General features: G+C 38.1%; 1 protein-coding gene across 4 annotated transcripts in view; it reads left to right on the top strand.

The window, feature by feature from the left end:
- The window catches only part of ABCC4 (ATP binding cassette subfamily C member 4 (PEL blood group)), a 151,669-nt gene extending 129,184 nt beyond the window's left edge, over positions 1–22,485 (top strand). For 3 of the 4 annotated variants that reach the window (XM_083820073.1, XM_083820071.1, XM_083820075.1), the window contains 2 exons: positions 13,096–13,230; positions 18,074–22,485. In XM_083820073.1, coding sequence (XP_083676199.1) covers positions 13,096–13,230; positions 18,074–18,181 — 243 coding nt within the window. In that variant the 3' untranslated portion in view covers positions 18,182–22,485. Of the gene's footprint in view, positions 1–5,552; positions 13,076–13,095; positions 13,231–18,073 lie in introns of those variants that run through there. The other variant, XM_083820072.1, reaches the window with a different exon arrangement.
- Positions 22,486–22,873: the final 388 nt, after the last annotated feature.

Consider the following 22,873-nt stretch of genomic DNA (forward strand, 5'->3'; position numbering starts at 1 on the left):
TTATTTTGATCTTCTTACAGATTTCTGTGGTTTTAGGGGTGAGAGGAGAGTGAGAAGCATTAGGCAGAAAAAAGAAGGAAACTGGCATGTTGACCCATTAACAAGCTGGTTTTCTTGACATCCTTATTCAGAGTTATTGATTCTGCTTCCAACCAAATCAGAAATATTACAGCATATTTAGAATGATCAGAGTTGTGGCAGGTGTGCTTTTGTTACACTTTTTAATTACTTGGTTTACTCAGGCATGTAACTCCTAGTGGAAATAAACAGAATTTTGGAAGAGTATGAAAAATGTGTGTTAAAAATACAAGGAACAAGAATATTCCTCTAGAGAACACACAATTAATGAGTGCCATTAACAACAAAAACAGCATTCATGGAAAAATAATCATTTACTTAAATATCAGGAAAATTCAGCAGACTCAGCTAAAAAAGCTACTTATTTTAAAATTTGTCCTCTCAAAATTATGTGTTTTAGTAATTTACAAAATTAACTTTGTGCAGTAAAAATGCCCCAACTGAAGTGCATTGTTTTTTCACTATCATGTGTTATTAAGACTTTTGGGTTTGTTTCTTCTTTAACTGAGACTTCTAGATGTAATAATGCCTTCATTTGTAAGCTGTTCCAAATCCCTGTTACTGGCCGTCCTGGTAAGTTGGATAGAAAATGAGTGAAGAAGAACAAAGATGGAACTTCATAGTTGGAATATTAAGATATTAATATTGTCTTTTGACAAACAATGAGTGAACTCATTTGTCATATAAATTTTGAGCAGACCTATTCAGCTTTCTTGACTTGGTCACAAGTCCAAGCCCATTCCTGAACAAGTATACGTAACCTGAGCATAAACTAGGATTTCCCTCCCTCCCCACTGAATCATTCAGATTGGAATGGACCACAGGAGGTCTCTAGTACAATTTCAGATCAGGTTGCACAGGGCTTATCCAGTTGGGTCTTGAAAACCTCAAAAGGTGGAGATTCCACAGCCTGTCTGGGCAATCTGCCCCAATGCTTCATTATCTGCCATGAAATCTTTTCTTCCTTATATCCAGTTGAATCCTCCCCTCAGTGTATGGCAAATGTTTCTTGTTTCCCCACTGTACATCTCACTAAAGAGCCTGGCTCTTTTTTCTGAGTAACTTTGTTGTAGGTATGGGAAGATTGCTGTTCAGTCCCCTGAAGTCATCTCTTCTCCAGGATGAACAAACGCTGCTTTGCCAGCCTCTTCTCACAGGGCAAGTGCTCCAGTGCCCTGACCACCCTGGTGACCCTGTTTCAAACTCACACCAATTTATCCTCATCTTTCTTGTTTTAGGGGAAAGAGGGTGTTGATACACTGATACCCATGGCACACCGGTTGACTCTTTTTTAGCCTGCCATCTCTCAGGACCCCAGCTCCTTTTCAGCAGAGCTGTTGCCCAGGCACTTACTGGTATTGCTTTGAGGGGGTATGTCCATTCCAGATTCAGGTCTTTGAACGTCCTTTTCAGGACATTCATCTGACCTGTTTCAGTGTCCTGAAGTTCCTGGTAACCTATTCTTTTAGCCTGTCTACATCTGGATCCCCTTGATTGTCATCCCTGCCTTAAGCATATTGACTACAGTCTTCAGTTTGACATTGTCCACATGCTTTTGATGTAATTTGATTTAATTGCTGGTTAAAGTAGAACTTTCCAAAAAGAAAATGTTCATCGTTAGGGTTAATTTAAACATTAAAAAAAAATGAGAACAGAAAATAATTTTTAGAAAGTCATGAGAAAATGTCAAGTTGGATGAGTATGGAAATAGGAACTGAACGTGAACTGTTGCATGTCTGCTCACACCCATTGTAATAACCGGTTCTATTTTAGAAGAGAAGAAAGCCTACTGGAATAGGAAAAAAAAGGAAGAACAGAATACGTTTTATACAACTGTAGACAAATCTGGCCTCAGGAGTTGTTTTAATTCTCGTTTGTTCCATTCCCAAAACCATACCTCTGGTTTCATAATCCAGGTCACGCCTTAAGAGTATTTCCATTATATCTGTCTCAGTGATAAATACATTTTATCAGAACTTCAAACGCATAAAATCATTGAGGGAAGAGCTGTATTGTGTAATGTGATACTCTCTAACCCAATCACCTCAATGAGTAATACTACATTGCACTTGCATGGGACCTTTCATCTGGAAATTGTAACGCTCTTTACAAACATTAATTAATTAAACTTCAAACACCTGGGTGAGATAGGGAAGTATCCATACAATCTTTGGAACCAAAGTTGGAAAGACTTGTTAAGTCAGGCCATCAAATAATGCTGCCATAAAATTATAATCCAGTGGTTTTCAAACTTTTTTTTTTTTTTCTCCCGTGCTCCTCAAGAATCTCACAGGACATTTTCTCCCTCGTTTTTCCCCATTTGTTTGAGAACCCAAGTTGTATCTCCTCCCGTCAGGTGCTTGCAGCATCCAATTTTAGCCATTTGGCACAGGCAGACATCCTTCTCCCTGGTAGAGGGGGAGGACAGGAGAAGTACCACAGTTGCCTCTTGTTATGAAGGCAAATCCTGGCAAAAGCTCAGTTCAGGCTTGCTCCAGTAGCCCCTCATTCCACGTGGCTTCCCCACCACCACAACAGCTGCTTCCTTGTCCTTTCCTCACCTTAGAGGGCGAGGGCCTTTTACCTAAATTGCATCTGCAGCTCAGTGAACCCAGCCAGGAGTAGCCTGGGGCAGCTGGGAGGCACCACTCCCAAGACTTCCAAGTGGGATCTCGTAAAATCCCCATCATCCATTCCTCCCCCTCTTCCCTGCTTCCTTCTTCAGGTTGAGAAATACTTTTTAGAAACTGTATTTCTAGAGACGGGGGGAAAGTAGAGGCATACAGAAATTGAGGCTCACTCAGGAACATAGTGAATGCATCTGCCAAGAGTCTCATGCAGTTGTTTGCTCTGTATACCATTCTGTGGTCTTTCTGTAGGAAAGTCTTAAAGTAGTCAGAACTTGTGTATTTCCCAATGACAAGGATGTTTCTCCACAGAGATTTTTCATGTCGGTGTAATGCTTCTTTGAAATGGAAACTCTTTATGCAAGCAGAACTTGATCTAGTAATTAAAAACTCATTCAAATTGGAAGTTTTTGAGGAAGAGAACCATGGGAAGAGATTTGATTTATTTATGGGAAAACCTGTTGTGGTTGCATACTAAAATGACTAATATTCAGGATAACAGTACAATGTACTTCACAGCCAGGCTTGATTTCCTTTTTTTTTGGTCTATGGAAAATTATTTCCCACATCTCTCTGGTACACCTCCCTCATTCAGGTGTTCCCATTTTTCTGACGTTACATTTACCGTGGTGGAACATCTGAGCCTCATAAATCAGGCACTGTGTATAAAACACACTGTAGACATCTAACTGCAGCAGGGCAAATCGGTTCACTGAAATCAGGCAAAAACACCTTGAAGGGAAAGGGGAAACTGCAGGGACATCTGGGCAGTTTGCATAGTGACAGGGGAGTCACCAAAAGCTAGACACAACTCTGTGCAGCTGACAACAGAGAATAAGCGTGGGGGAGTCTGAATCTGCAGCCCAGGTAGGAGCAGAGCTCTTGAAAGAGTTCAAGAGCCCAAGCTGCCCTACTGGTAACCTTCATGTGAACTTTTCTCCAGTGGCCCATCTTCAGATGGACGTGTGGAGAATGTAGAAAGGTGCTGGTGTTAGACTAAAATTGACATTACTGAGTTAAAGCTATAAATGCTGTGCTCTGTTGGCTCTTCTCTTAGTGGCTTTTTTGCTACTTGTTTAAGTATCAACACTGGAAGATGAATATGCTTTACGGTAAATCTTAGACATTCTCTTTAGGGGATTAGGTAAGTTATGAGATACAGAAATTTGTAGTCCCAGCTGTAGAACAGTTCTTTGTGAAAACTGTGTGTTACCATTAGTGTTGGTGTTCTCATCCTAAGTATGTCTATGTTGGACTTCCTTCGGTGGAGAGCTAACTGCTGTCACATACAGACTCTCAAATGGACAAAATGTCTAAGGCAGGCCAATGGACAAGACCACAGGTATTCCTGGAGCCTCGGACGGTTAAACATGAAGCTTTCTGAAAAGTAGAAAAAGTTAGAGCTGCATTCAGAGCTATCATTCAGTCCCTCCGCATTCTAGAGTAGGAGATCTGGAAGTGTATTAAACTGATAAATTTTTTATTCTGTAGCACAGAAGCCAAAAGGGGTTTTAACCTTACATTAGCCCAGTATCCTGAGTCTGATAAAATATTAGTGGATGTTATTTTTGTGCTATTGAAGTCCGTTCTGTTAAAAGAATACACGGAAGCTTCATGGATGACAATGTCTTGAATGAAACCCAGATTTTCAAAACTAGGAATCAAATCTCTGAAGATACTTAGGTACCGAATTCTTCACTGTAAACGTAAAGTGCCTGTGGATCTGAATCCAATAGTCCCCAGTAAAGTTGCTACATTCACATTTGTGCACCTGTTCTCATTATTCAAAAGGAACAAACACTAACATAACTCCATTTCTGACTGAGCCTCTGTCTTGAGAGGCTCAAATACAGACTAAGGAATATTAGAACTAAATGTTATTACTTTTTTTTATAATTCAACTTAAGAAAAATCCCAGCTGGTGTGGACCAAAGTCTCCTGAGTTAAGAGATGCGACAGTAAGAACATGAAAGATAGTCACAGAAGTCATAGAAGGGGACTGGTGTGGAGCAGAAGACTGAAGTTAATGGTGCTAGCTGAGGCGCTTTGCACAGGGATAGGGAAAGAATACTTGGTCTAGGATAAATGAATATTGGTATCCTACAAAAACATTGTTTGTATATATATATTCTGTAAGGTGACAGATAAATGGTCTGGATGTCCGGATTTTCAAAAAGAGCAAATGTGATAATTTAGGAAAGGTCTCAACACTTAACTGTAAGGGCTGGTGAAATATTTTAGGGACACTTCTGAGGGCAATTCCACCGGACCCTGGATGTGAATAATACTGACGTACCTGCTTGGCTATTGACTGTGTTGACCCATCTGTACAGCTGATGGAGAGCAAAGGCTGTGGGAACCTTTAGGTTTCTCCTTTCATTTGGTAACTCAAGACTTGCAGAGTTTCTGGAAAAGCTGAACGATAACAAGTGATTTTTCAGTAATAATCAGTTTCATTTTTGATCTGAACAGAGCCCATTCCCACAGTTCCCAGATGCTCTGAAACTGGGTTGATATTTAGCAATCCAGAAGGGAAAAAAACAGATCCATCCATGTTCTTGCTTGGAATTCAGTAATTCACCTCAGCAAATATCAACAGTGAACGCCTTATTTTCAAACCTGAGTAATTTATGCATCTTTACCATTGAAAGAGGATATCATCTTGATGTTTAGTCCGAGTTTGCATATAATACTTAGTTATGAGCCATGTATGAGCAAGTGTTGTCAACTGAAATAAAGTACATCTACGATAGCTGTAAATATCACACCTGGCCCAGCTGTCTCTAAAACAAGTCAACATCCCAATGATCTTGAGAAGGTACTAACATTGTTGATTCTCTTTGACAGTTTGAAGCCACACCTCTCCAAAATGTTGTCATCTTTAAGACAGTTCTTAAAAGCTGCTCCCAGTTTCAAGAGGGCTGCCCAACAAGATTCTTCTTTTGCCTAAATAAAACAACTAATTACCGAGGCAGTACTTCAGCTGGGAGCATTCAAATGAAGAGCTGGATTTGAATTACTGCAGGAAGTGAAGCCAATGTTTGATGAACCTTGATCTCTCATTCTGTCAGGCATTTGCGTGTGAATGTATTTCCATCAGTATAAAGACAGGACAGTCAGATCATCTTTCTTTAAAGACAGTGGTATGTAATGCAGAGCGTACTAGAAATGCTAACACATCTTCAGAGGATGATTTTTTGCTCTCTCAGAGAAACTGTATTGTTGTTTAGAAGCAAATTAGCGCTGGACATGTTGGTGGCTGATGCTTTGAGCAGAGCGTTTCTGATAAGGTAAAACTGTGTGCATGGCTGCTGAGCCACAAGTTCATTGTCATCAGAAACTGATAAATCCAGGTGAGATGCCCGGTCATCTGCACCAATATTCCTTAGCCTTTTGAAAACTACAATATCTTTGTTATTTATCTGACTTCCTATGACCCTCAAAAGCTTTATTAGAGAGTGGGTTTTCTTAAGCGGGAATATATCTTCTATCACTTCATGGCCACGTTTGAGCCATTCTGCAATCCAGGTTGAGAAATGTGGCTTTACGGTGTTGGAAGCAGTCATTACCGATTGACCAAGGAAGAGTTTTGTCAGCATGTAGAGCTGTTGGTAAGAAGTGGCATGAGGTCTCTTCGCCCTCTCTAAGGGAAAGGTTGAACTCACACTGGCGTATCAGATGTTTTGAGGTGACTGAACAGCACAAAAAATATTTGCAGTGACTGGTTAACAGGTTTCTTTCCTCCAACAAGATACAGTAGGATTTAATATCAAATGATTATCAGCAGAATAAGACTCATTACTACATACATAATTGGTATTTTTTCCCCGCAACATTCCAGTCAGCTTACAGTGGTGTGCAATCTGATGAAGAAAAACAGAAGGGTAGATTTTAAGCCTCTGTGAGAAAAGTAACAATAACTCATATGTAGAACAATTTACCAGCCAGTGTTACATGCTAAATTGTCTCTAAGTGTTAGCTGAAGAATAATTTCGGTTTAAAGAAATACACTGCTTCTGGTTGCTGAACAAGATGTCTGAAATTGCCTTTTCTGTGAGACGGGCACATGTCAAATCTCAGAGACCAAGGGCAGACAATGTTGTTACAGCAAAGTGAAACTCTGCTGAGGTGAAATATTTGGAAAGGTTGAAAATAATAATTCATATTACAAAGAGGTAAACACCCAAGTGTGCTCTGCTTTGTTCAGAGAGAAAAAAAAAAGCATACAACTGACATGATGTATGAAACATACATTATTTGACATCAAATTTTTCTGGATTTACTTGTAGAGTAACTTGTAACTTTCCTGAAGGAGCTTGGGGAATCCTTATATTAAATCTGAAAACTAAAAAAATGCAAAACAAAAGACAGTCAAACAAAGCCCTAGCACCAAAAAATCAAAATAAAATTAAAAAAAATCAAAAAAATAAAAATTTTTAAAAATTTAAATGGTTCTGGAGTTATGTTTACAGCTTTTTCAATGTTCTTCGATGTTCACAAACCTGTTCAGATAGGTTGATATTTATAAATGAGTCTTCAGAGAAGTATGTACATGTTTCTGATCTGTTTTGACAAACCCTTATGAGACGGAAGAGACGGAACATGCTTGCATCTGAACTTAATGCCAACTGGGGCACGGGCTGTTGACTCTTTCCCACAAAGCTATGTATTGTCTTGGGTAAATATATTTCTTTTAATATGATGTAACCAGAAGCATCTCCTGAATACTCTTCTCTTCCCAGGAGGAAGAGGATCTTATTGAAGATCATCTTGATGTATGCTCTCTGAGGAAAACATTGTTCAAAGTTGTACTCCTAGCGGAGTTTTGAACTTTAATAATAATTTTGTTGTTTGGTGATGCCTTCTCCAACTCTAAATTAAATCAGATGTATTCCCTAGGAGATAATTTGCTTGAATTATTTTCCTTTTGAATAGGAAATAAAAACATTTATGATCAACTCTTAAATGTTCCATTTTCCCTCTGGCTTTATGGTGAAGATGAACGTGAATAGGAATACTAGTCATTCCTCAATAATAATTGAAATAAATTCCCATGCCCCCCTCCTCTTTAGCTGAACACTTCCAACCTTGGACTTTTTTTTCTCAGAGTGTTTTATAACTATTGTTCTCTTGGTTTGTCTGCTTTTGTTGCTGAAAGTTAGAAAATGCAGGATTTAGAACTAACTTTCTTGTGTCTATGGATAGCCATAAGTACATGCTGTTTGTTACAGCATTTTTAAGGGTGCATGCTCTTTTTGTGGCTAATGAAGCACTTTTTACCTATATTAATCTACGCAGAAGATTTTAAATTCCCTTACAAAATGAATGCTTGCTTTTCAAAACCCTGTGCAACATAACAGTGTAAGTTAGTTGCAGGAGTCATCAGTCAGAAAAGGTACTGTCCTAGTTCCGCTTCTTAGGTCTATGCAGAAATCTGGATTAGCTTTATGAAGTTTTGTCCTCCTTCATTGTCTTGTTCCTCTCTTTTTGTTGTGAAATGGATCTCAGATTTTGTTTTCACCATTTGATGTTTTTTTTCTCTGTTGCGTGCACACACGTACGCTATTGAATGATAAACAGATGCCAGCATGAAAACAGTCACAGAAATGTATTGGGCATCAAATCTGATCTGGCTAAGAGAAGAATTCTACAGATGAGTAAAGCTCACTTGAAATAGTACTTTAGCCAAATACTTATGTGCAATGCCTAGGAAATATGTTGTTGGTCTGTATTTTCTTTAGCTTTATTGCACCGTTCTTCAGTAGCTCAATTACTAAGCCCTCTCTCCTCTGCCTCCCTGCACAGAATTTGTTCAGAGAGGTCATGGTTAATACTTTAAACTATGAGGTAGCATAATGGAAGTACTGCAAAGTTTGATTTTTGAGGGGTGGACCGAGGTCGAGTGAAGGTAGATAAACAGGCAGGATAGAGAGGAGGCAAAAAACAGACAACTGTTTTGTAGCTGCCAAATCCTATACAAATTTAGTTCAGAAACATTTTTGTGGCATAAGCAAATAGTCCTTCTATGCTAGCTAGAGCTATCATAAACAACACATTTAAATGGCTAATACTCTCTTTTCATGTTTGCTTTTGCAGGTCAGTCAAATTCAAATAGCTTCTTTTCTGGTTTTCTGCCCCTTCCCTGCCATGTTTTCAGTGCCACTATTTCTGTTATTCTGTGCCTGCACGTCAAAGAAAGTGCTGTTGAAAACTGTCTTGCCTTCTGCAAATCTCACAGCTCTGACGAGCAGTCACTGCCCCAGTCTGTTCAACCCAAATGAAACACTAGATGGAGTGGAATTAGGTGGCATGAGAGGATTTTACTCGAGAACAGTATAGCATCTAAGCCCTATTTCAACATAAAATGTCTCAGTGCTGCTGTAAGGGTAATTTGGATAGCCATAATTAAAGATAGTTTAACCTCAAGCTAGCAGGTGAGTGAATTCCCCTGAATAAGAATATTCCTGCATACCCTCTTTTGCATGGTCACCAGCATCCAACTTTGTAAATTTTGCACTGTTGGAGTTACTCTTTAGTTTGAGAAAATCCTCTTGAAGTCATAAGGATATGAATACAAAGGCAAGAACAGCGCAGGTGAGGTAAAAAGGCTGCCAGTACAAGACAGTGGAGAACCTGTTTACATATGATTGCTTTGGGTTTATAAGATTTCTGTGCTTATTTTATTTTACTTTGCGCTGCTGAAGTATTTCACAGACAGCTAACTCCCACGGGATGATTATGAGGCTATCCTTGGTATACTTGACAAACAGTCAGACTGAAAAGTTGAATGATTTGTCCAAAATCTCCCTGTCTCTCAGCATCTATGTTAAAGTGTGTAATGAAATCACAGTCTGATTTAAAAAAAAAAAAAAAAAAGTCCCATGCTCCTTTGTGTGCTCTCTGTAATCAGTGTGCTGATCTGATTTCAGTAGCTACGAGCTTCTCTGGCTTTCTGTATCAAGTTCCACTGGTACAACTGCCTTGGGATGCATCTGGGTTCGATTCAGTCATATTGTACAGTGATAAGGGTTACATGCAAGTTGATCAGAAAGTATGTGGCTAGTAAACACCAGATTCCACCTTTCCTGAATGATCAGCTTGCTTTTTGAAGTCCTAATGATTTTAATTTGGCTTGGAGTCAGTGACTAAGAGTATGCAAAGCATTAGCCAAAGTACCTATTTATTTATTTAAATTTTATCAGCACATATTTCTTCAAAGAATACCTATCTCTTTGTGTAAGCCCTTTTTAATAAATATATAAATATTTAACTACCAAGTAAATCCGCTTAAATTCTCTCTATTGTGTCACAGATGGCAGCGGTTAGTAGAAACAGGTTTTTTCCTTAGTTAATATGGTTTATAGAGTATTCCTGACTTACGAGAGTGATGTTGTCTCTCTGTTTCATTCTTTTTTTTCATTTCAGATTTAAAAAAAGTAACAGGGCTTGTTTTTCCTATGTTTGTTCTGTCTGTTTTCATAACACAAGTTGTTTTTTATTCCCCAAGAAAGGATATGAATAGCTTAATGATTTGTTTAAAATGTGAATGGAATTCTTCTAGACACAAATCGCTCTAACTATCTGTTCATCTTCTGGACTTGGTTGTTTAAAACTTGTCAAGGAAGAATAAATTTTTCCTTTTTCCCCTCCCAGGTTCTTTGGAGGAGAACGATTGTCCATGTTTGTGGTTGTTTCAGATACTTGCTAAATAGAATTCAAATACTGCAGTAATATAAAATAAAAAAACTCCACTTTTTTATTATATTTCTTTACTGGTGAGAGAGACACCATTTAATGAACATGCTTCTCGGTTTGTTTTTGTTTTTTTTTTTGTTAAGGAGTGGTTACATAATCTAGTGCTGAAAAAAAACTATTCAAGGAACCAGAAATACCCTGTGATGTGGCAGCCCAATTTAATTATTATATAGAATTGTATGCGATAGTTCAGTTTATTGCATTCTTAAGGAAGCTGTCTTTAACTCTGAGTTACTGTAGTATATGAAAGATAGCGATTAAATTTAAATTTACAATGAATCCTTAGTGTATTCAAATTAAATGGGATAGGACTAAGTATACTGAAAAACCTGCATATGCACAAGTGTACCTTTGCAGGTGAAATACTGCATCTATTGAATATTAAATTACTTTATATTGTGCTGTGCAATATTAATGATATTTTAACGTTTTCCACTAGCACTTTCTTCAGCTATATACTGAACAGTATTGGAAATCGCTTGCAAGAAAATCACGGTATATGCTGGGTGCTCAAAGATACCAGCTTTTGACAATAGTGAATAACTTTTTGTAGGTTTCTGGGCATACAATTTATAAAATTGGATGTAACTAAACTGTTACTGCTCACTTGAGTTATTCTACATTCACATGCGATATACTGAATTGAATCAGAAGTTAAGCAGTGGGAGTCTTTCCCCTGGTGCTTGGTCCTTGGTGTCAAACAATTCAACAGAGATCTCAGCAGCGTATAATTTTTGCACTAGTGCAGCTGAACGGATCAGCTCAACTGCTCTACATCCTGTGTGTTACGTCTTTAAAGGGGGTCCAGTCTGCCTGTAGATTCTGCTGAGCTCTTGGCCATTAAGATGCTTTGCTTTAATGAGTTGCACAGTCAAATTGCACATTTGGAAATTTCCTCACAGGACTTGGAATTTATCTCCAAGCTTATTGGAGATCCTTCTTCATAACTTTGGAAACTGTTTCTGTTATTTTGGAAGTTGTCCTCATAATACCTTTTATTCATTTCTTTCCTGAAATCAACAGATGCAGCCTTTTAGATTTTTTTTCTTACAAGTATGTACACTGCAATTGTGGCTTTGGTTTTGAGTCCTTGAAGACCCTCTGTTGTGGCAATATCTTTTTCAACAGTATGCCATGTGTAGTCAGTTCTTTATTTACATAAGAACAAAAATATTTTCTGAATTACTTTTTCTCACACAACCTCTTTTTTTTCAACTTCACTGCTCCTACACATGGACTAGAGTACTAAACTTGTAGAGTGAAACCCAAATCTCTTTCTTGAGTCAATACCATTAATTTATAAGCCAGTGAAGTATCTGAGTGTATTGCATTTGTCAATATTGACTTTTCCTTGCTATTGTGTTTCTCGTTCTCTTAGGTTAGTTTAGTTGTACCCGAATCTCCTCTGGTCTAGACTTACCTACATGTTTTTTTGTGTCATTTGCAGCTTTGTCACTTCTCTGATTACTCCTTTTTCTGATGAATAACAGATATGTAGCTACTGCAGAGCACTCTGTTAGCTACCAGTTCCTACCCTTTCAGCTTTCCAAACACCAAAAACGCATTGTTTATTTCTAATCTTTGTTTTCTACCCAAATTCCTTAATAATTTTTGTCCCTTGTAGCATAACTGTTTAGTTACACTGAACACCTTTCTGGAAATGCATATAAAATGTTCCTCCCTTTTCATCTTGTGCATTAAGAATTTTATCGGATTTGTGAGGTACAATTCCCTTTTACTAAAATCATGGTGAACAAATTCTACCTCTTATCTGTATCTTCTACTTGTGTTTTAATAATTGTTTTGTCTAAATCACTGTACTATCTAAAATATATAGATGCTAGTCTAAAAGTTCCCTGAGTAATCCCCTGAGGCTCTTCAAAATGTAAGTGCAATATTTGCTACCACGCAGTCCTTAAATAGTCACTAGTATGACAGTATTTTCTTACAGGTTCAATCAGCGTATTCTTAAATTCTTCTAATGGTTTTGACTGTGTATATCCTCTGTGACATACTGACTTAATGCCTTTTTAATTTCTCTGTTATTTTTTCCTTCTCCTCTCATTTTCTTGGATACCTATGTCCCTTGTGACATCTGATCTTTTTATCTAGAAAGAATAGGTTATGGGTAAGTATCTTTCTAATACGTAGTTGGCAAAAAAACGATGTGAGAAATTGTGTATTTTTTAGCAACACCCTCAATTTCTTTAATTACATCTTCACCTCGTCTAATCCAAAAGACCTACTTATTCTTTAACCGTCTTGGTGGTTATTGCGTGGTTTATACCTACAGCTGTTTACTTCAGAGCCCATTTTCGGCTTCTTGTTTCGTTCTTACACAATGAATCTGATAATCTGCTTTGTTGGCTTCACAAACATTGTATTTCCATATTCTGCATAACTTTGCATTGAATTCCTATAGGTAGAATGGCTGTAGGGCACTCTAAAATCATACAACAGGTCTATAAACTAAAAAAGTGCCATGCTTGTTTGAAGAGGATATATAATATTTCATTTTCAGGATACAAAATTCATCTTAGCACTTGAGGTGCATACATTCCCCTTTTGCTTATAGTCTCTAACATTTGTTTTTTAATTTCTTATGTTAATAAGTTGATTTCTTCTGATTTAACAGGTTTTAGATGCTGGAAGACTAAAAGAATATGGTGAACCTTACATTTTGCTGCAAGAAAAAGATGGCTTGTTTTACAAAATGGTGCAACAAGTGGGCAAGACTGAAGCAGCTTCTCTGTTTGAAACAGCAAAACGGGTAATTTTAGAAGTGATAATTGAGTTTGTCTCTGCAGTTTGTTTATCACAAGTTAGCATATTCAAGGTTATAGTAGGCATTCCACTATATTTAAGAATCTGTTGGCTTTGCAAGGCTAAGCCGTCATTTTTCGAGCTTTTTTTAGTGGGATACACACAGGCTTCCAAACGATAAGTGTGTTTATATACTGAGTTGAAAGACTATTTGGATTTCTTGCATCCTTATGTATGTACACACACTGATACGTGTAAACAGTATATGACATACACACCTGTGCTGGGCACGTGTCTTACAAAAACGTGCTTTAAAAGCATGTTACGGCTGCAGAATACAGCATTTAGTTCTCTTATTTCTGTATTTTCTAAAAGGCCCATCCAGAGTTAGTCTGAAGTTCAGTACCAGTACATTGTATTATGGTCACTGGGGGTGCGATCAGTATTGGTTTTTTTGCTTTCTCTTACTTCATTCTTGTACCCTTGCTTTGTTCTGCACATAGGATGAATAGTGCTCAGTTAAGAAACAGCTGTTGAATGTTTTGTTGCCTCCTTGTTCCTTACAAGGCTCTGCCTGATTTACTGCTTACTATTCAAATCCTACTCTTGAGTATAGAATTATTAATGTAATTGTGAGCATTCCTCTGGCAATCAAAGTGTTTAAGAAACATCAATGGATTAATTTTCATAATATGCCTCTGAGGTGAGGCTATACCATCTTCACTTTTCAGATGGAAAGCTGAAGCAGAGATAAGAAGATAAAAAAAAAAAAATGACCTGTGATCGAGGAACTCATTTTGACTAGCTTTTGCCTTGTTTTTTTTTTTTTCTTTTTTTTTCTTTTGTGATAAGTCAGCATACAATATGTCCAGAGCAAGGTTATATTTTTCTTTCTGCCAATGAAGTTTCAGCATTGCTGCAGCTGAGACTTGCAGTGCTTGGTTTGGGAGCAACTTGATCCATATTCATGTAACTTTACTTAAGTGTACAAGTAAGATACGTATATTAGGGATCTAGTGACCTAAGAGAGTTTCCACACAAGAGGCAAAGGTCTTATGTCTATCCTCTAGGCTTTCTTCTGCTCAAGCTGGTTGATGCACACATAATGGTGACACAAATTGCAAGCTCTTTCCTGGGGAAAAAAAGGAGAGCATTAGGAAGGAAGCAACACATAAAAAGGCAGGAAACAAAATGGCAGATGCTTTGGCTACTTCCTAGTAAAAATAGACACACGTCTGGCAAGCTGGGAAAGCGTGAAAAATTGTGCAGTCGTGGAGGTTGCGTGCTCATGTATTGAGGCTGTTTTACTGGACATTTTGAAGATCAGGAAAGGTTTCTGTGTCTGTTCATACTCAGCGTTTTGGGTTTTTTTTGAAAGAGTGTTTCAAGTGAAGCTTTGCAGCTGAGAGCATACACTATAAATTCATGTGTGGACTGATTGCAGAACTCAGGAAATAGCTTTGTCCTTAACTAAACGACATAATGAGTCCTGCTGTCCTTACTGCAATGTAGCTTCTTATATTTTATTATTAAAGGGAATGGGTTAGACATGTTTTTTGTGATGTGCATAACAATCTGGAGGTTACATAAATGCTGTTTGAAAGGATGGCTTCTAATTCGTGATACCAGTATTCGTCTGCAAAGCGAAAGCCAGCTTCCTAGGACTTGATCCTTGCAATGGCTAGAGGTGAGGCTGTTCAGCTGTCATGCACAGAGGTTTAGCCATGTCATGCTGTCTCTCCTTCCTTCCTTGCAGCCCTCCCCAGTTGCACAACTGCATTCAAAGATAATTCAAAATATATAAAAATAATTGCCTGATGTTACTTGCCCATATAGTCATCTGCAGTTACCACATCAATGTTACGTGATTTTGTACAGGAAGGGAAGAGATCCAGGAACCAGTCTCTGCTGAAATGTGGTTTGATGAAAAAGTTTGCTAACTCCCAGGCTAGAAGGCAGATACAAGCTTTAGCATCTGCCAAGAATGCAAAGCATGGTGCGTATCCACACTCAGCCCAAAAAAATGGGAATCGAGAGACTATATCTCCATTCAACAGCTACCCAGAAGCACAGTTACAGTTCTTTCTGTTTAAAGGACTCGGACGTTAATTCAAGGATTTCGTTATTGCTGCCCCTTGTGCTTCATGCATATGTTCAGAGAAGTTGCTTAGTCAGAAGAGCCGATTCTGGGGGCTGTTCTTTTTACACCAGTGAGGCTGTTGCATGTACTGCTGCTGGTCTCATACATTCCTCCTGTGGTTACTAAGAACTGTTTTTATGAAGAACAGCTTTTTTCTGTTGCTGAAAAACAGCATGCTGCACATAAAAAGAAGTGGTAATATGGCATATATACATACTTTTCAAAAGGCGTTACAGGAGGTTGCTAAGTAAAATGGCTTGGAACGTGGCCATGCCTTGACAATGATTATATGATTTATTGCATTTTGGACCTGAAGCTTGTGCAGAACAAACTTGTTACCAAGAGCTTTTCTTTCAGTAAGGTGAGACTTCAAATAAATTTTCTGGAACAGTATGGCTTCTGCATATATCCTTTAGGTGCAAATGAGAGGGACTACACACCTCAAATTGGAAGACTAACTTGGGACACCTTTGAAAAAAATTAATTTTCTGGAAAAAAAAAGTCATGGTTATCATAGCTAAGCATTGAAAGATTTAACTATTCAAGATCACCACACTTGCTGAAAACTTAGCTCAGGCTTCTGAATTGATCCAGGCTTGCTCATTGCATGTCTCTTTTGCTCACTCGGTATCCCTGATTTTTTTGCAAATATGAAAGAAAGCAATGCAGGCAAAGCTCAGACTGGAGACTGCTGAGTATATTTTAAGTAGCCCACGAGCTGCAGTGGAGTTGTGCTAGGCATCATGAGACCATATTTTTGTCTTGGTTCAGTTTACAAGAAGCTTATTAGGAGAAAATCCTGTGGGAAAGTGAGAAATTAAACAGTTAAAAAAACTGCTTAGTTATTCAGATTAAAAAAAAAAAAAAAAACTTACGTTCTCCATGCTGTTGTAAGCACAGAGAGGCTTTTCCACAAGCTTTGGTAGCATCAGGATAGGGCCATTTTTTTGATCAATCCGTTTTTGAATACTTTGAGGGAAAAGAGAGAGTGATTTTATTTTAAAGCTCTGACAGATGTGTAAATATTAAAACACTAGGTGTTATCTGACCGCAGTGATTACTTGTAAGAAGGTTGCAGCTCTGTTGGCAGTGGAAGAAGCTTTATACAAGACTTGAGCATTAGTATCTTGAGGGATTGGGCTCAGGGGAAGAATTGCAATGAGACAGTTGAAAAGCAGCTGCCATTTCATTAGGTCTCTAGTAATGTGCCAAGGTTTTCTGTTAACTTTGAAAAAAAAAATCACACTCAGAAGCTACGTTAAAGGTATTCTGGAGTTTTATATTTTAAACTGGGAAAAGGATGGGAACACACCACTGAGGCTGCAGGCTCTGCGGTGTGTGTGCGGCGAGCACCCCAATAACTCTCCTCTGTTGCATCCCATCGGGGCTGGTTCCTGAGGAATTCCTCCACCAGGCCTCCCAGTCCTGCTGTTGGTTCAAATCAGACCTTAATATTCTCTGTAAATTCTGAAGATATGTATATCCCGCGTTTGTGTACACAAAAGGCGACAGTGGTGCTTACTGGGGTGTTTCCATGGAACAGCTATTTCTCTTTTATCCCCCATGTCTTATACGTGCCTTCATACATATGAAAAGGACATTATTATCAAACAAACCAAACTTTGTTGACAATGCTCTCGAATATAAATTGGAGAAATATTTCATAAGCTGTAGTCAGAGCAGTATGACTGTGAGACCCAACTCATGACATGTGTCAGCTTCAGAAAGATAGTGTATTTTCTGTTTTTAAAGACTCAAACAAAACTTTTCACATTCTTCTTTGAAAAAAATGCATTTGAAGTCCTTTTTCACCCAAACACATTTTTAGATAAGAGCACACAAGTCTTGACATTATTTCATTTTGTTATGCGCATCTGTCAAGGAACAGAGATATGATACAGCTACTAAAAACTGATGATTGTGGAACAGTGAAACTTGACAGCATTTCATTTCCTTTATGTTCTGATTATACATTTATCAGGAAACCTGTATCTCTTCTAGTTCAGCTAGAAATTGGTAGAATTCAAGAACTCAAAGGCTTGGCAAAGAACTGTCCTATTATTTGGTATCATCTTACATTTTAGAGAAGTTGCTTGGTTGAGTCATTGTTAAAGCTTTTGCTTCTTCTTTCATTATTGTGGCTCACTATCCAGAGATCACGTTTCTATAGGCCCTATAACTGCTCTGCAGCACAAATTAAACGCTGGGATATTTCATACATACACCTTGAAGTTTCAATGGTTGTCAATCATAGTTTGTAAAATATAGGGATTACAACCTGATATTAACATCCAAATCCATTGTGTTCATTTTATGTGTGAAAATGAGAAACCCTTGTGCGGACGCAAGATTTCGCAGCTTCTTTGTCAGCCTGTTTTTAATTTATCTCCATGTTTTGAGCTAGTAAAATGATTTTACTTATCAGTTTAATGTAAAGCGATAAAATATATCTATTTATCTGAATCACCAGGATTTGAGTGGATCTACAGGTTGTGTGGGGTTTTTCTTAGACTTTGTTATAATAAGATCATACAGTAATTTTACTAATTTTTCAGTGACACACAGTTACTGAGTACTCCTAACCTGAAGTTCCTGTTTGGATTCCTTTGGGGCATGTATTTATCTGTTCTGTATTTATCTCCAGAAATTGTATTTTAAACTAAAAGATGTTTCAAGTACAATGACATGCAAAATCTGGTATTTTCCCTAGGTTTACTTCAGTAAGAATTATCCAGAAGTTGTTCAGAACGGTCAGCTTACTGCAGACTCCTCGCTGGATCCTTCCTCAGGATTATGCATAACTGAAACTGCACTGTGATTCCTAATAACCACGATTGTTTTCCATGGAATGTAAAGCTGAGAACATCCAAACTCTTCGATGTTTTCAAGGGTCAACGGGAGAGGAAAGGGAGGGGGCGATTCTTTGCACTGGACATCCTTTCTATTTAATACTGAGAAGAAAATCTTTGCTGTCCCTGTTTGTTCAATTTCAGTGCAATATGTTTTCCTTTCCAGATATAATTATGTTTGTATTGCCAAGGAAATTAGGCAGACTCAGTTTTTATTTGGAAGTTAGGAGGTAGAGATCTCTTTTATTTAAACAGGTGCAGGACACCTAACAGGTCTAGGGTGCATATTTGGAATTTGTTAAAACAAAAGATTGGAATGTATCCCTTTTCTCTTTCGGAGATGTTTTGAGAGCAATCAAAAACAAATTTTGTTGAGTGTCACTTTACCTCGACAGCTGTGCCTAAACAGTAGATTCGGTAGCGGACATCTTAGTTGTCTAACGCAGCTGTCTTTCTACCTGTCATAAGTTGTCATGCAGGTTGATAGAAAAAAGAATTGAACAAGCCAAAAATACTTTCCTTTTTTGATAGCAAAAAGTACTATATACTTATTTTTTTGATAATTCAAGTAGTGCTGTTCAACATGAATGTAAATATAAGTTTTATTTTGCTGAAATGCTGAAAAAATCAATCTCAATCTTCTATACTTTAGAAGAAAATTACCACATTTGCACTGAAGAAATATTTAAATAATTTAACATACATTCCTCTTTTTATCCAGGTTATCAAAGAAAAAAAGTATTAAAATAACTTGAGGAAATCTTTGAATGACATGTCATTATACCTAAATACCATGTAGTACAAAGTTATCTTCAACACAACACATTGAAATGTATATGTTATTTGCATTTATTGTGCCTTAATATTTGTGCCTTCAAGCCAAAGCTGTAACTGCAGGGTACACAACAAATTCATTAAATACATGTTAAAAATATTTAGCCTTAGTATATTTAAAATTTTGCATCAGGGGATCTGTTGAACTCGAGCTGTTTGAAGTTACCATCCTACTGGAATAGGTAGGAAAGTACAACCTGTAGATTTGAATGCCTGTTGCTAATAGCGAGGAGAATGCAGTGAGAGAGAGATTCTGTATTTGTAAGTTATGTCCTGATTTAGCAAAGCACTTTAACATAAAGGCACTATTCCCCTACTTTAAAATATCAAGCAAGTGCTATGCTGCTTCAGATTTTTTTCATGTTTAGTGAGACTGCTACCCTTTGAGGTCCAGTACCAAATAAATCTATTCATCTTACTCTTTAAAGTAAGACACTAAAAAGCAACACATCTCTTCAGGACACAGAAAATACCATGCTTTAAAAAATATTTTGAAGATGCTTGCATTACCTTTGTAAGATAAATGTTATTTACCCAATGTTCACCCAGCAGTCTAAAAGTAAGGCAAACGCAAGTGTTTCTCGTTTCAAGCTGTTCTACCAGCAAATAACTGACTGAAATACAAAATTACTCTCTCCTCGTCGAGAACTAAATTGAGGCCAAAGCCTATGCCTGAGGACTGGGGCTCATCTAGGACTTTGTCCCGTGTAGGAGTTGGTGGCAAGGGGCAGAATCATCATTATTCTCCTGCTGCAGCAGCTTCCCTGCCGTGGGGCTCGCTGTCCTGCTGTGAGGTGCCAGGAGAGGGGGGAGGTCCTCCTACTGCCTCCGCTCCCACCAGCTGGGGTGGAGGGGGAAGAAGGCAAACACTGGGCGTCTGGCTTGCCGGTAACATCCTCCTGTACTGTTAGCAGGAAGTTACAAAACGGAATGCTGTTGCCCCTATCTGTCTTTTGGCAGGTTAGGAGACTTCTTCTGTGGGGTGCGGCTGACTACAACAAATGTCTGTGAGATCAGTGGAATTGGACTTCGTGCAGTGATGCATAACATGAGTCTTGTGCTATGTCTGGTGCTAAATAAAAGGCAGTCAGGGACAAGCGCATGTCCCCAAAGCCGAGTAGCACGGATTGACTCATCTAAGCAGCAAGCTCATAATAGCTATTTCTTAGAGCACACTAGCCACATCCCCTTTTCTGTATCACTTTGCCCTTGGTCTTCTCTGGGCTTGTGCAGTCCCCTTATGTTCCTAGCACACATTTGTCATCTAGTGTGTTTTGTTACCTTTTCAACTCAAATTGTCTGAAATAAGGATTAGGTCTATTCTGCGGCTCAGTAGAGTGGTGTTTGTCTTGCGGAGGTATGTGAAGATGTAGAGAAGTGTTTGACTGTGTAAAGTCACATGGCGTAATGCTGGGGGACTGTGTAGCGTGAAGAAAGCTCAGCCTTGCGTGCTTGTCTGTAACTGCCTTTTGGAAGGGATCCACGGTATGAACCATGTCCAAACTCTGCTCGAGCATTGTCGTGGAGAGATCTAGCTGGAGTGCGCCAAAACAAAGCTGGAGTGAGCCGACTCCAAGTAGTAGAGGCGGGTAACAGGGGCTGGCGCTTGAGCTTACCTTGTTTATTGAGCAGTTTGGACATATCCACAGGGTCTAGCTGTGTGTTACGATACTGAATTCTTTTGATTTCTAAATAGTTAGTTCTTCCACGAGAATAAGTATGACACTAAGACTTCTAAATACTCTTAAGAGAACAGTACATTCTCCTGGCCATATACCTTGGTTTTAATTTTTATCAAAATCAAGGAGATGTGCATGTGTAAATCAAGGGTATAATTACAGTTTTAGTTCATTTCAGCTCTGAAATGAATTTATGGGAAGTTATATTTCAGAGCAGAACTCCAAAACGCTGGCTGCTGCAGACTCACTGGTATGAGACCCTGACAGATCTAGCTATCAATCTATAAGCTAGAATTAATTTGATCCTGTAGCTTTCTGAATGCACACAAAAAATGCTAGGTATCTCTGAAAATGCTGATTCTGCTTCTTCACGTGTTTTGACAGGACATTACTAGCTGTAGGTATCAAAAATCAAATTTTTAAAAAATCGCACTTGAAAACCATACACTTCTGAATAGAACAACTGATAGAGTCACCTGCGTCTGTTGTTGCCATTATGTCCATCTTTTTAGTTTAAAGTAACAAAAATGTTTTAATCAGATTTTTTTTTTAGATTGTGTTGTTTTTTATTGTTGAGTATTGTTTTTGTTTAGATGACTATTGTTAAGATTGACCCACCCATTTAATTTCAAGTGAACGAGAAAGGGCACCGTACCTGAATGGCCAAACTCAGGTCAGGTATGAAAAAGGCCTTCCTTTGTTGGAAGTTTTGATCTGTTAAACGTACAAAATATCTCTCCAGCAAGGTGTTTTATGTTTCATTTTAAAGAAAGGTTCAAATGGTTGTAAACTTCCACTTTGAAAAATTTCATGCTTTATTTGGAAATAGTAAAGCTGGTTATTTTTAGCTACATTCCTTCATGGGGATCTTGGAAAAAGAACTCAATCTTCTGAGTTATTAAAGCCTTTAAAATGTTTCTTCACCTTGAGGTGCCTTAAAGTATTCCAGAGTCTTATTTCTAACGGGTATAATTTTATGCAGTAATGCTGCAAGTCTTCAGTTGTGGAACTGCTGTTTGTTTGGTTTAAAAGTCTAGGAACAGCCTCTACTTCCAATCTAAAGAACAGTTTTTTTTCAGACCTTAATGTTTGTCTCTCTTTGCTCCTCCATAAAAGACCACTGGGAGACTCAATGCCAACATGGTTCTTAAGAATTGGTTGTATCAGGTTTTGCTTAGTTTAAGGGCAAAATTCTGCTTGGTGAGCTGAACCAGAGCTCATTTGCCAGATGGGTGTAGTCTTCTGCTCATACCCCTCTTTGGAAGGTGGAGGACCTTCTTCTGACCAAGATCAGGAATGCTGTTTATTTAAATGATATTGACAGTTTCTTTTAATTTTCCCAATACGTGCTTGAAATAAGATTGCAAAAAGAACGAGAAGGGGACAAAGGATCCAAACGGTATAGATATTTTACTGAAAATGCTGCTTTTTGTATTAATCTGACCCTTCCAAACATCTCACTTTGAAGTTTGCCCCCTTTTTTTGAGGGGGGGAAAAAGAGAAATTATTTACTTACATCACCTGCTCTCTGTGATGGTGATGAGCTTCTGATACTTCAGCAGAAGAATGTGGCTTTCTCTATATGTTTTACATGGTGTAACATCGCACTGCTTTTTCATCATTTTAACTCTGTTTTTGGTTTGGTTTGGTTTTTTTTTGCATTTGTGTAATAATTTGACTTTTTTATTGCTATGGAATGATTTCTTTTGTTGACGTTCACATGACAGCTCCTGTTGTACAATAAAAAGCGTTTCTCAGAAGCGTGCCGAGTTCTGTCATCATTGTGAATGTGTGGGTGAAGGCAGAAACGCAGGGCTGAGCAAAGTACAGGTTGTGCCCAAAAGCTCCAAGCACCTCTTTGTGTCATTGCCAACTCCAAGGATTGAAAATCTTCCATTATGAGATACAACACAGAATAATACATTTCAGCTCATTTTTTACCATTCTTCCGCTGTCTGAGATCTCACAGATCACATTTTCAAGCTTTTTGCCTCAATGGCAGTGACTAAAATGTAATTCAAATAGATTTTCAGAAATCATTATATGACTTTAAGGAAGAACTCCTGCAGTTGCAAAAGTACAGATCAGATACGGTCTGCGCCTCAAACAGCTAACAAGCTAAATGGACTGGATAAAGTTAATAGACGC

This window comes from Anser anser, assembly GCF_964211835.1.
Source record: "Anser anser genome assembly, chromosome: 1".
Taxonomy (NCBI): Eukaryota; Metazoa; Chordata; class Aves; order Anseriformes; family Anatidae; genus Anser; species Anser anser.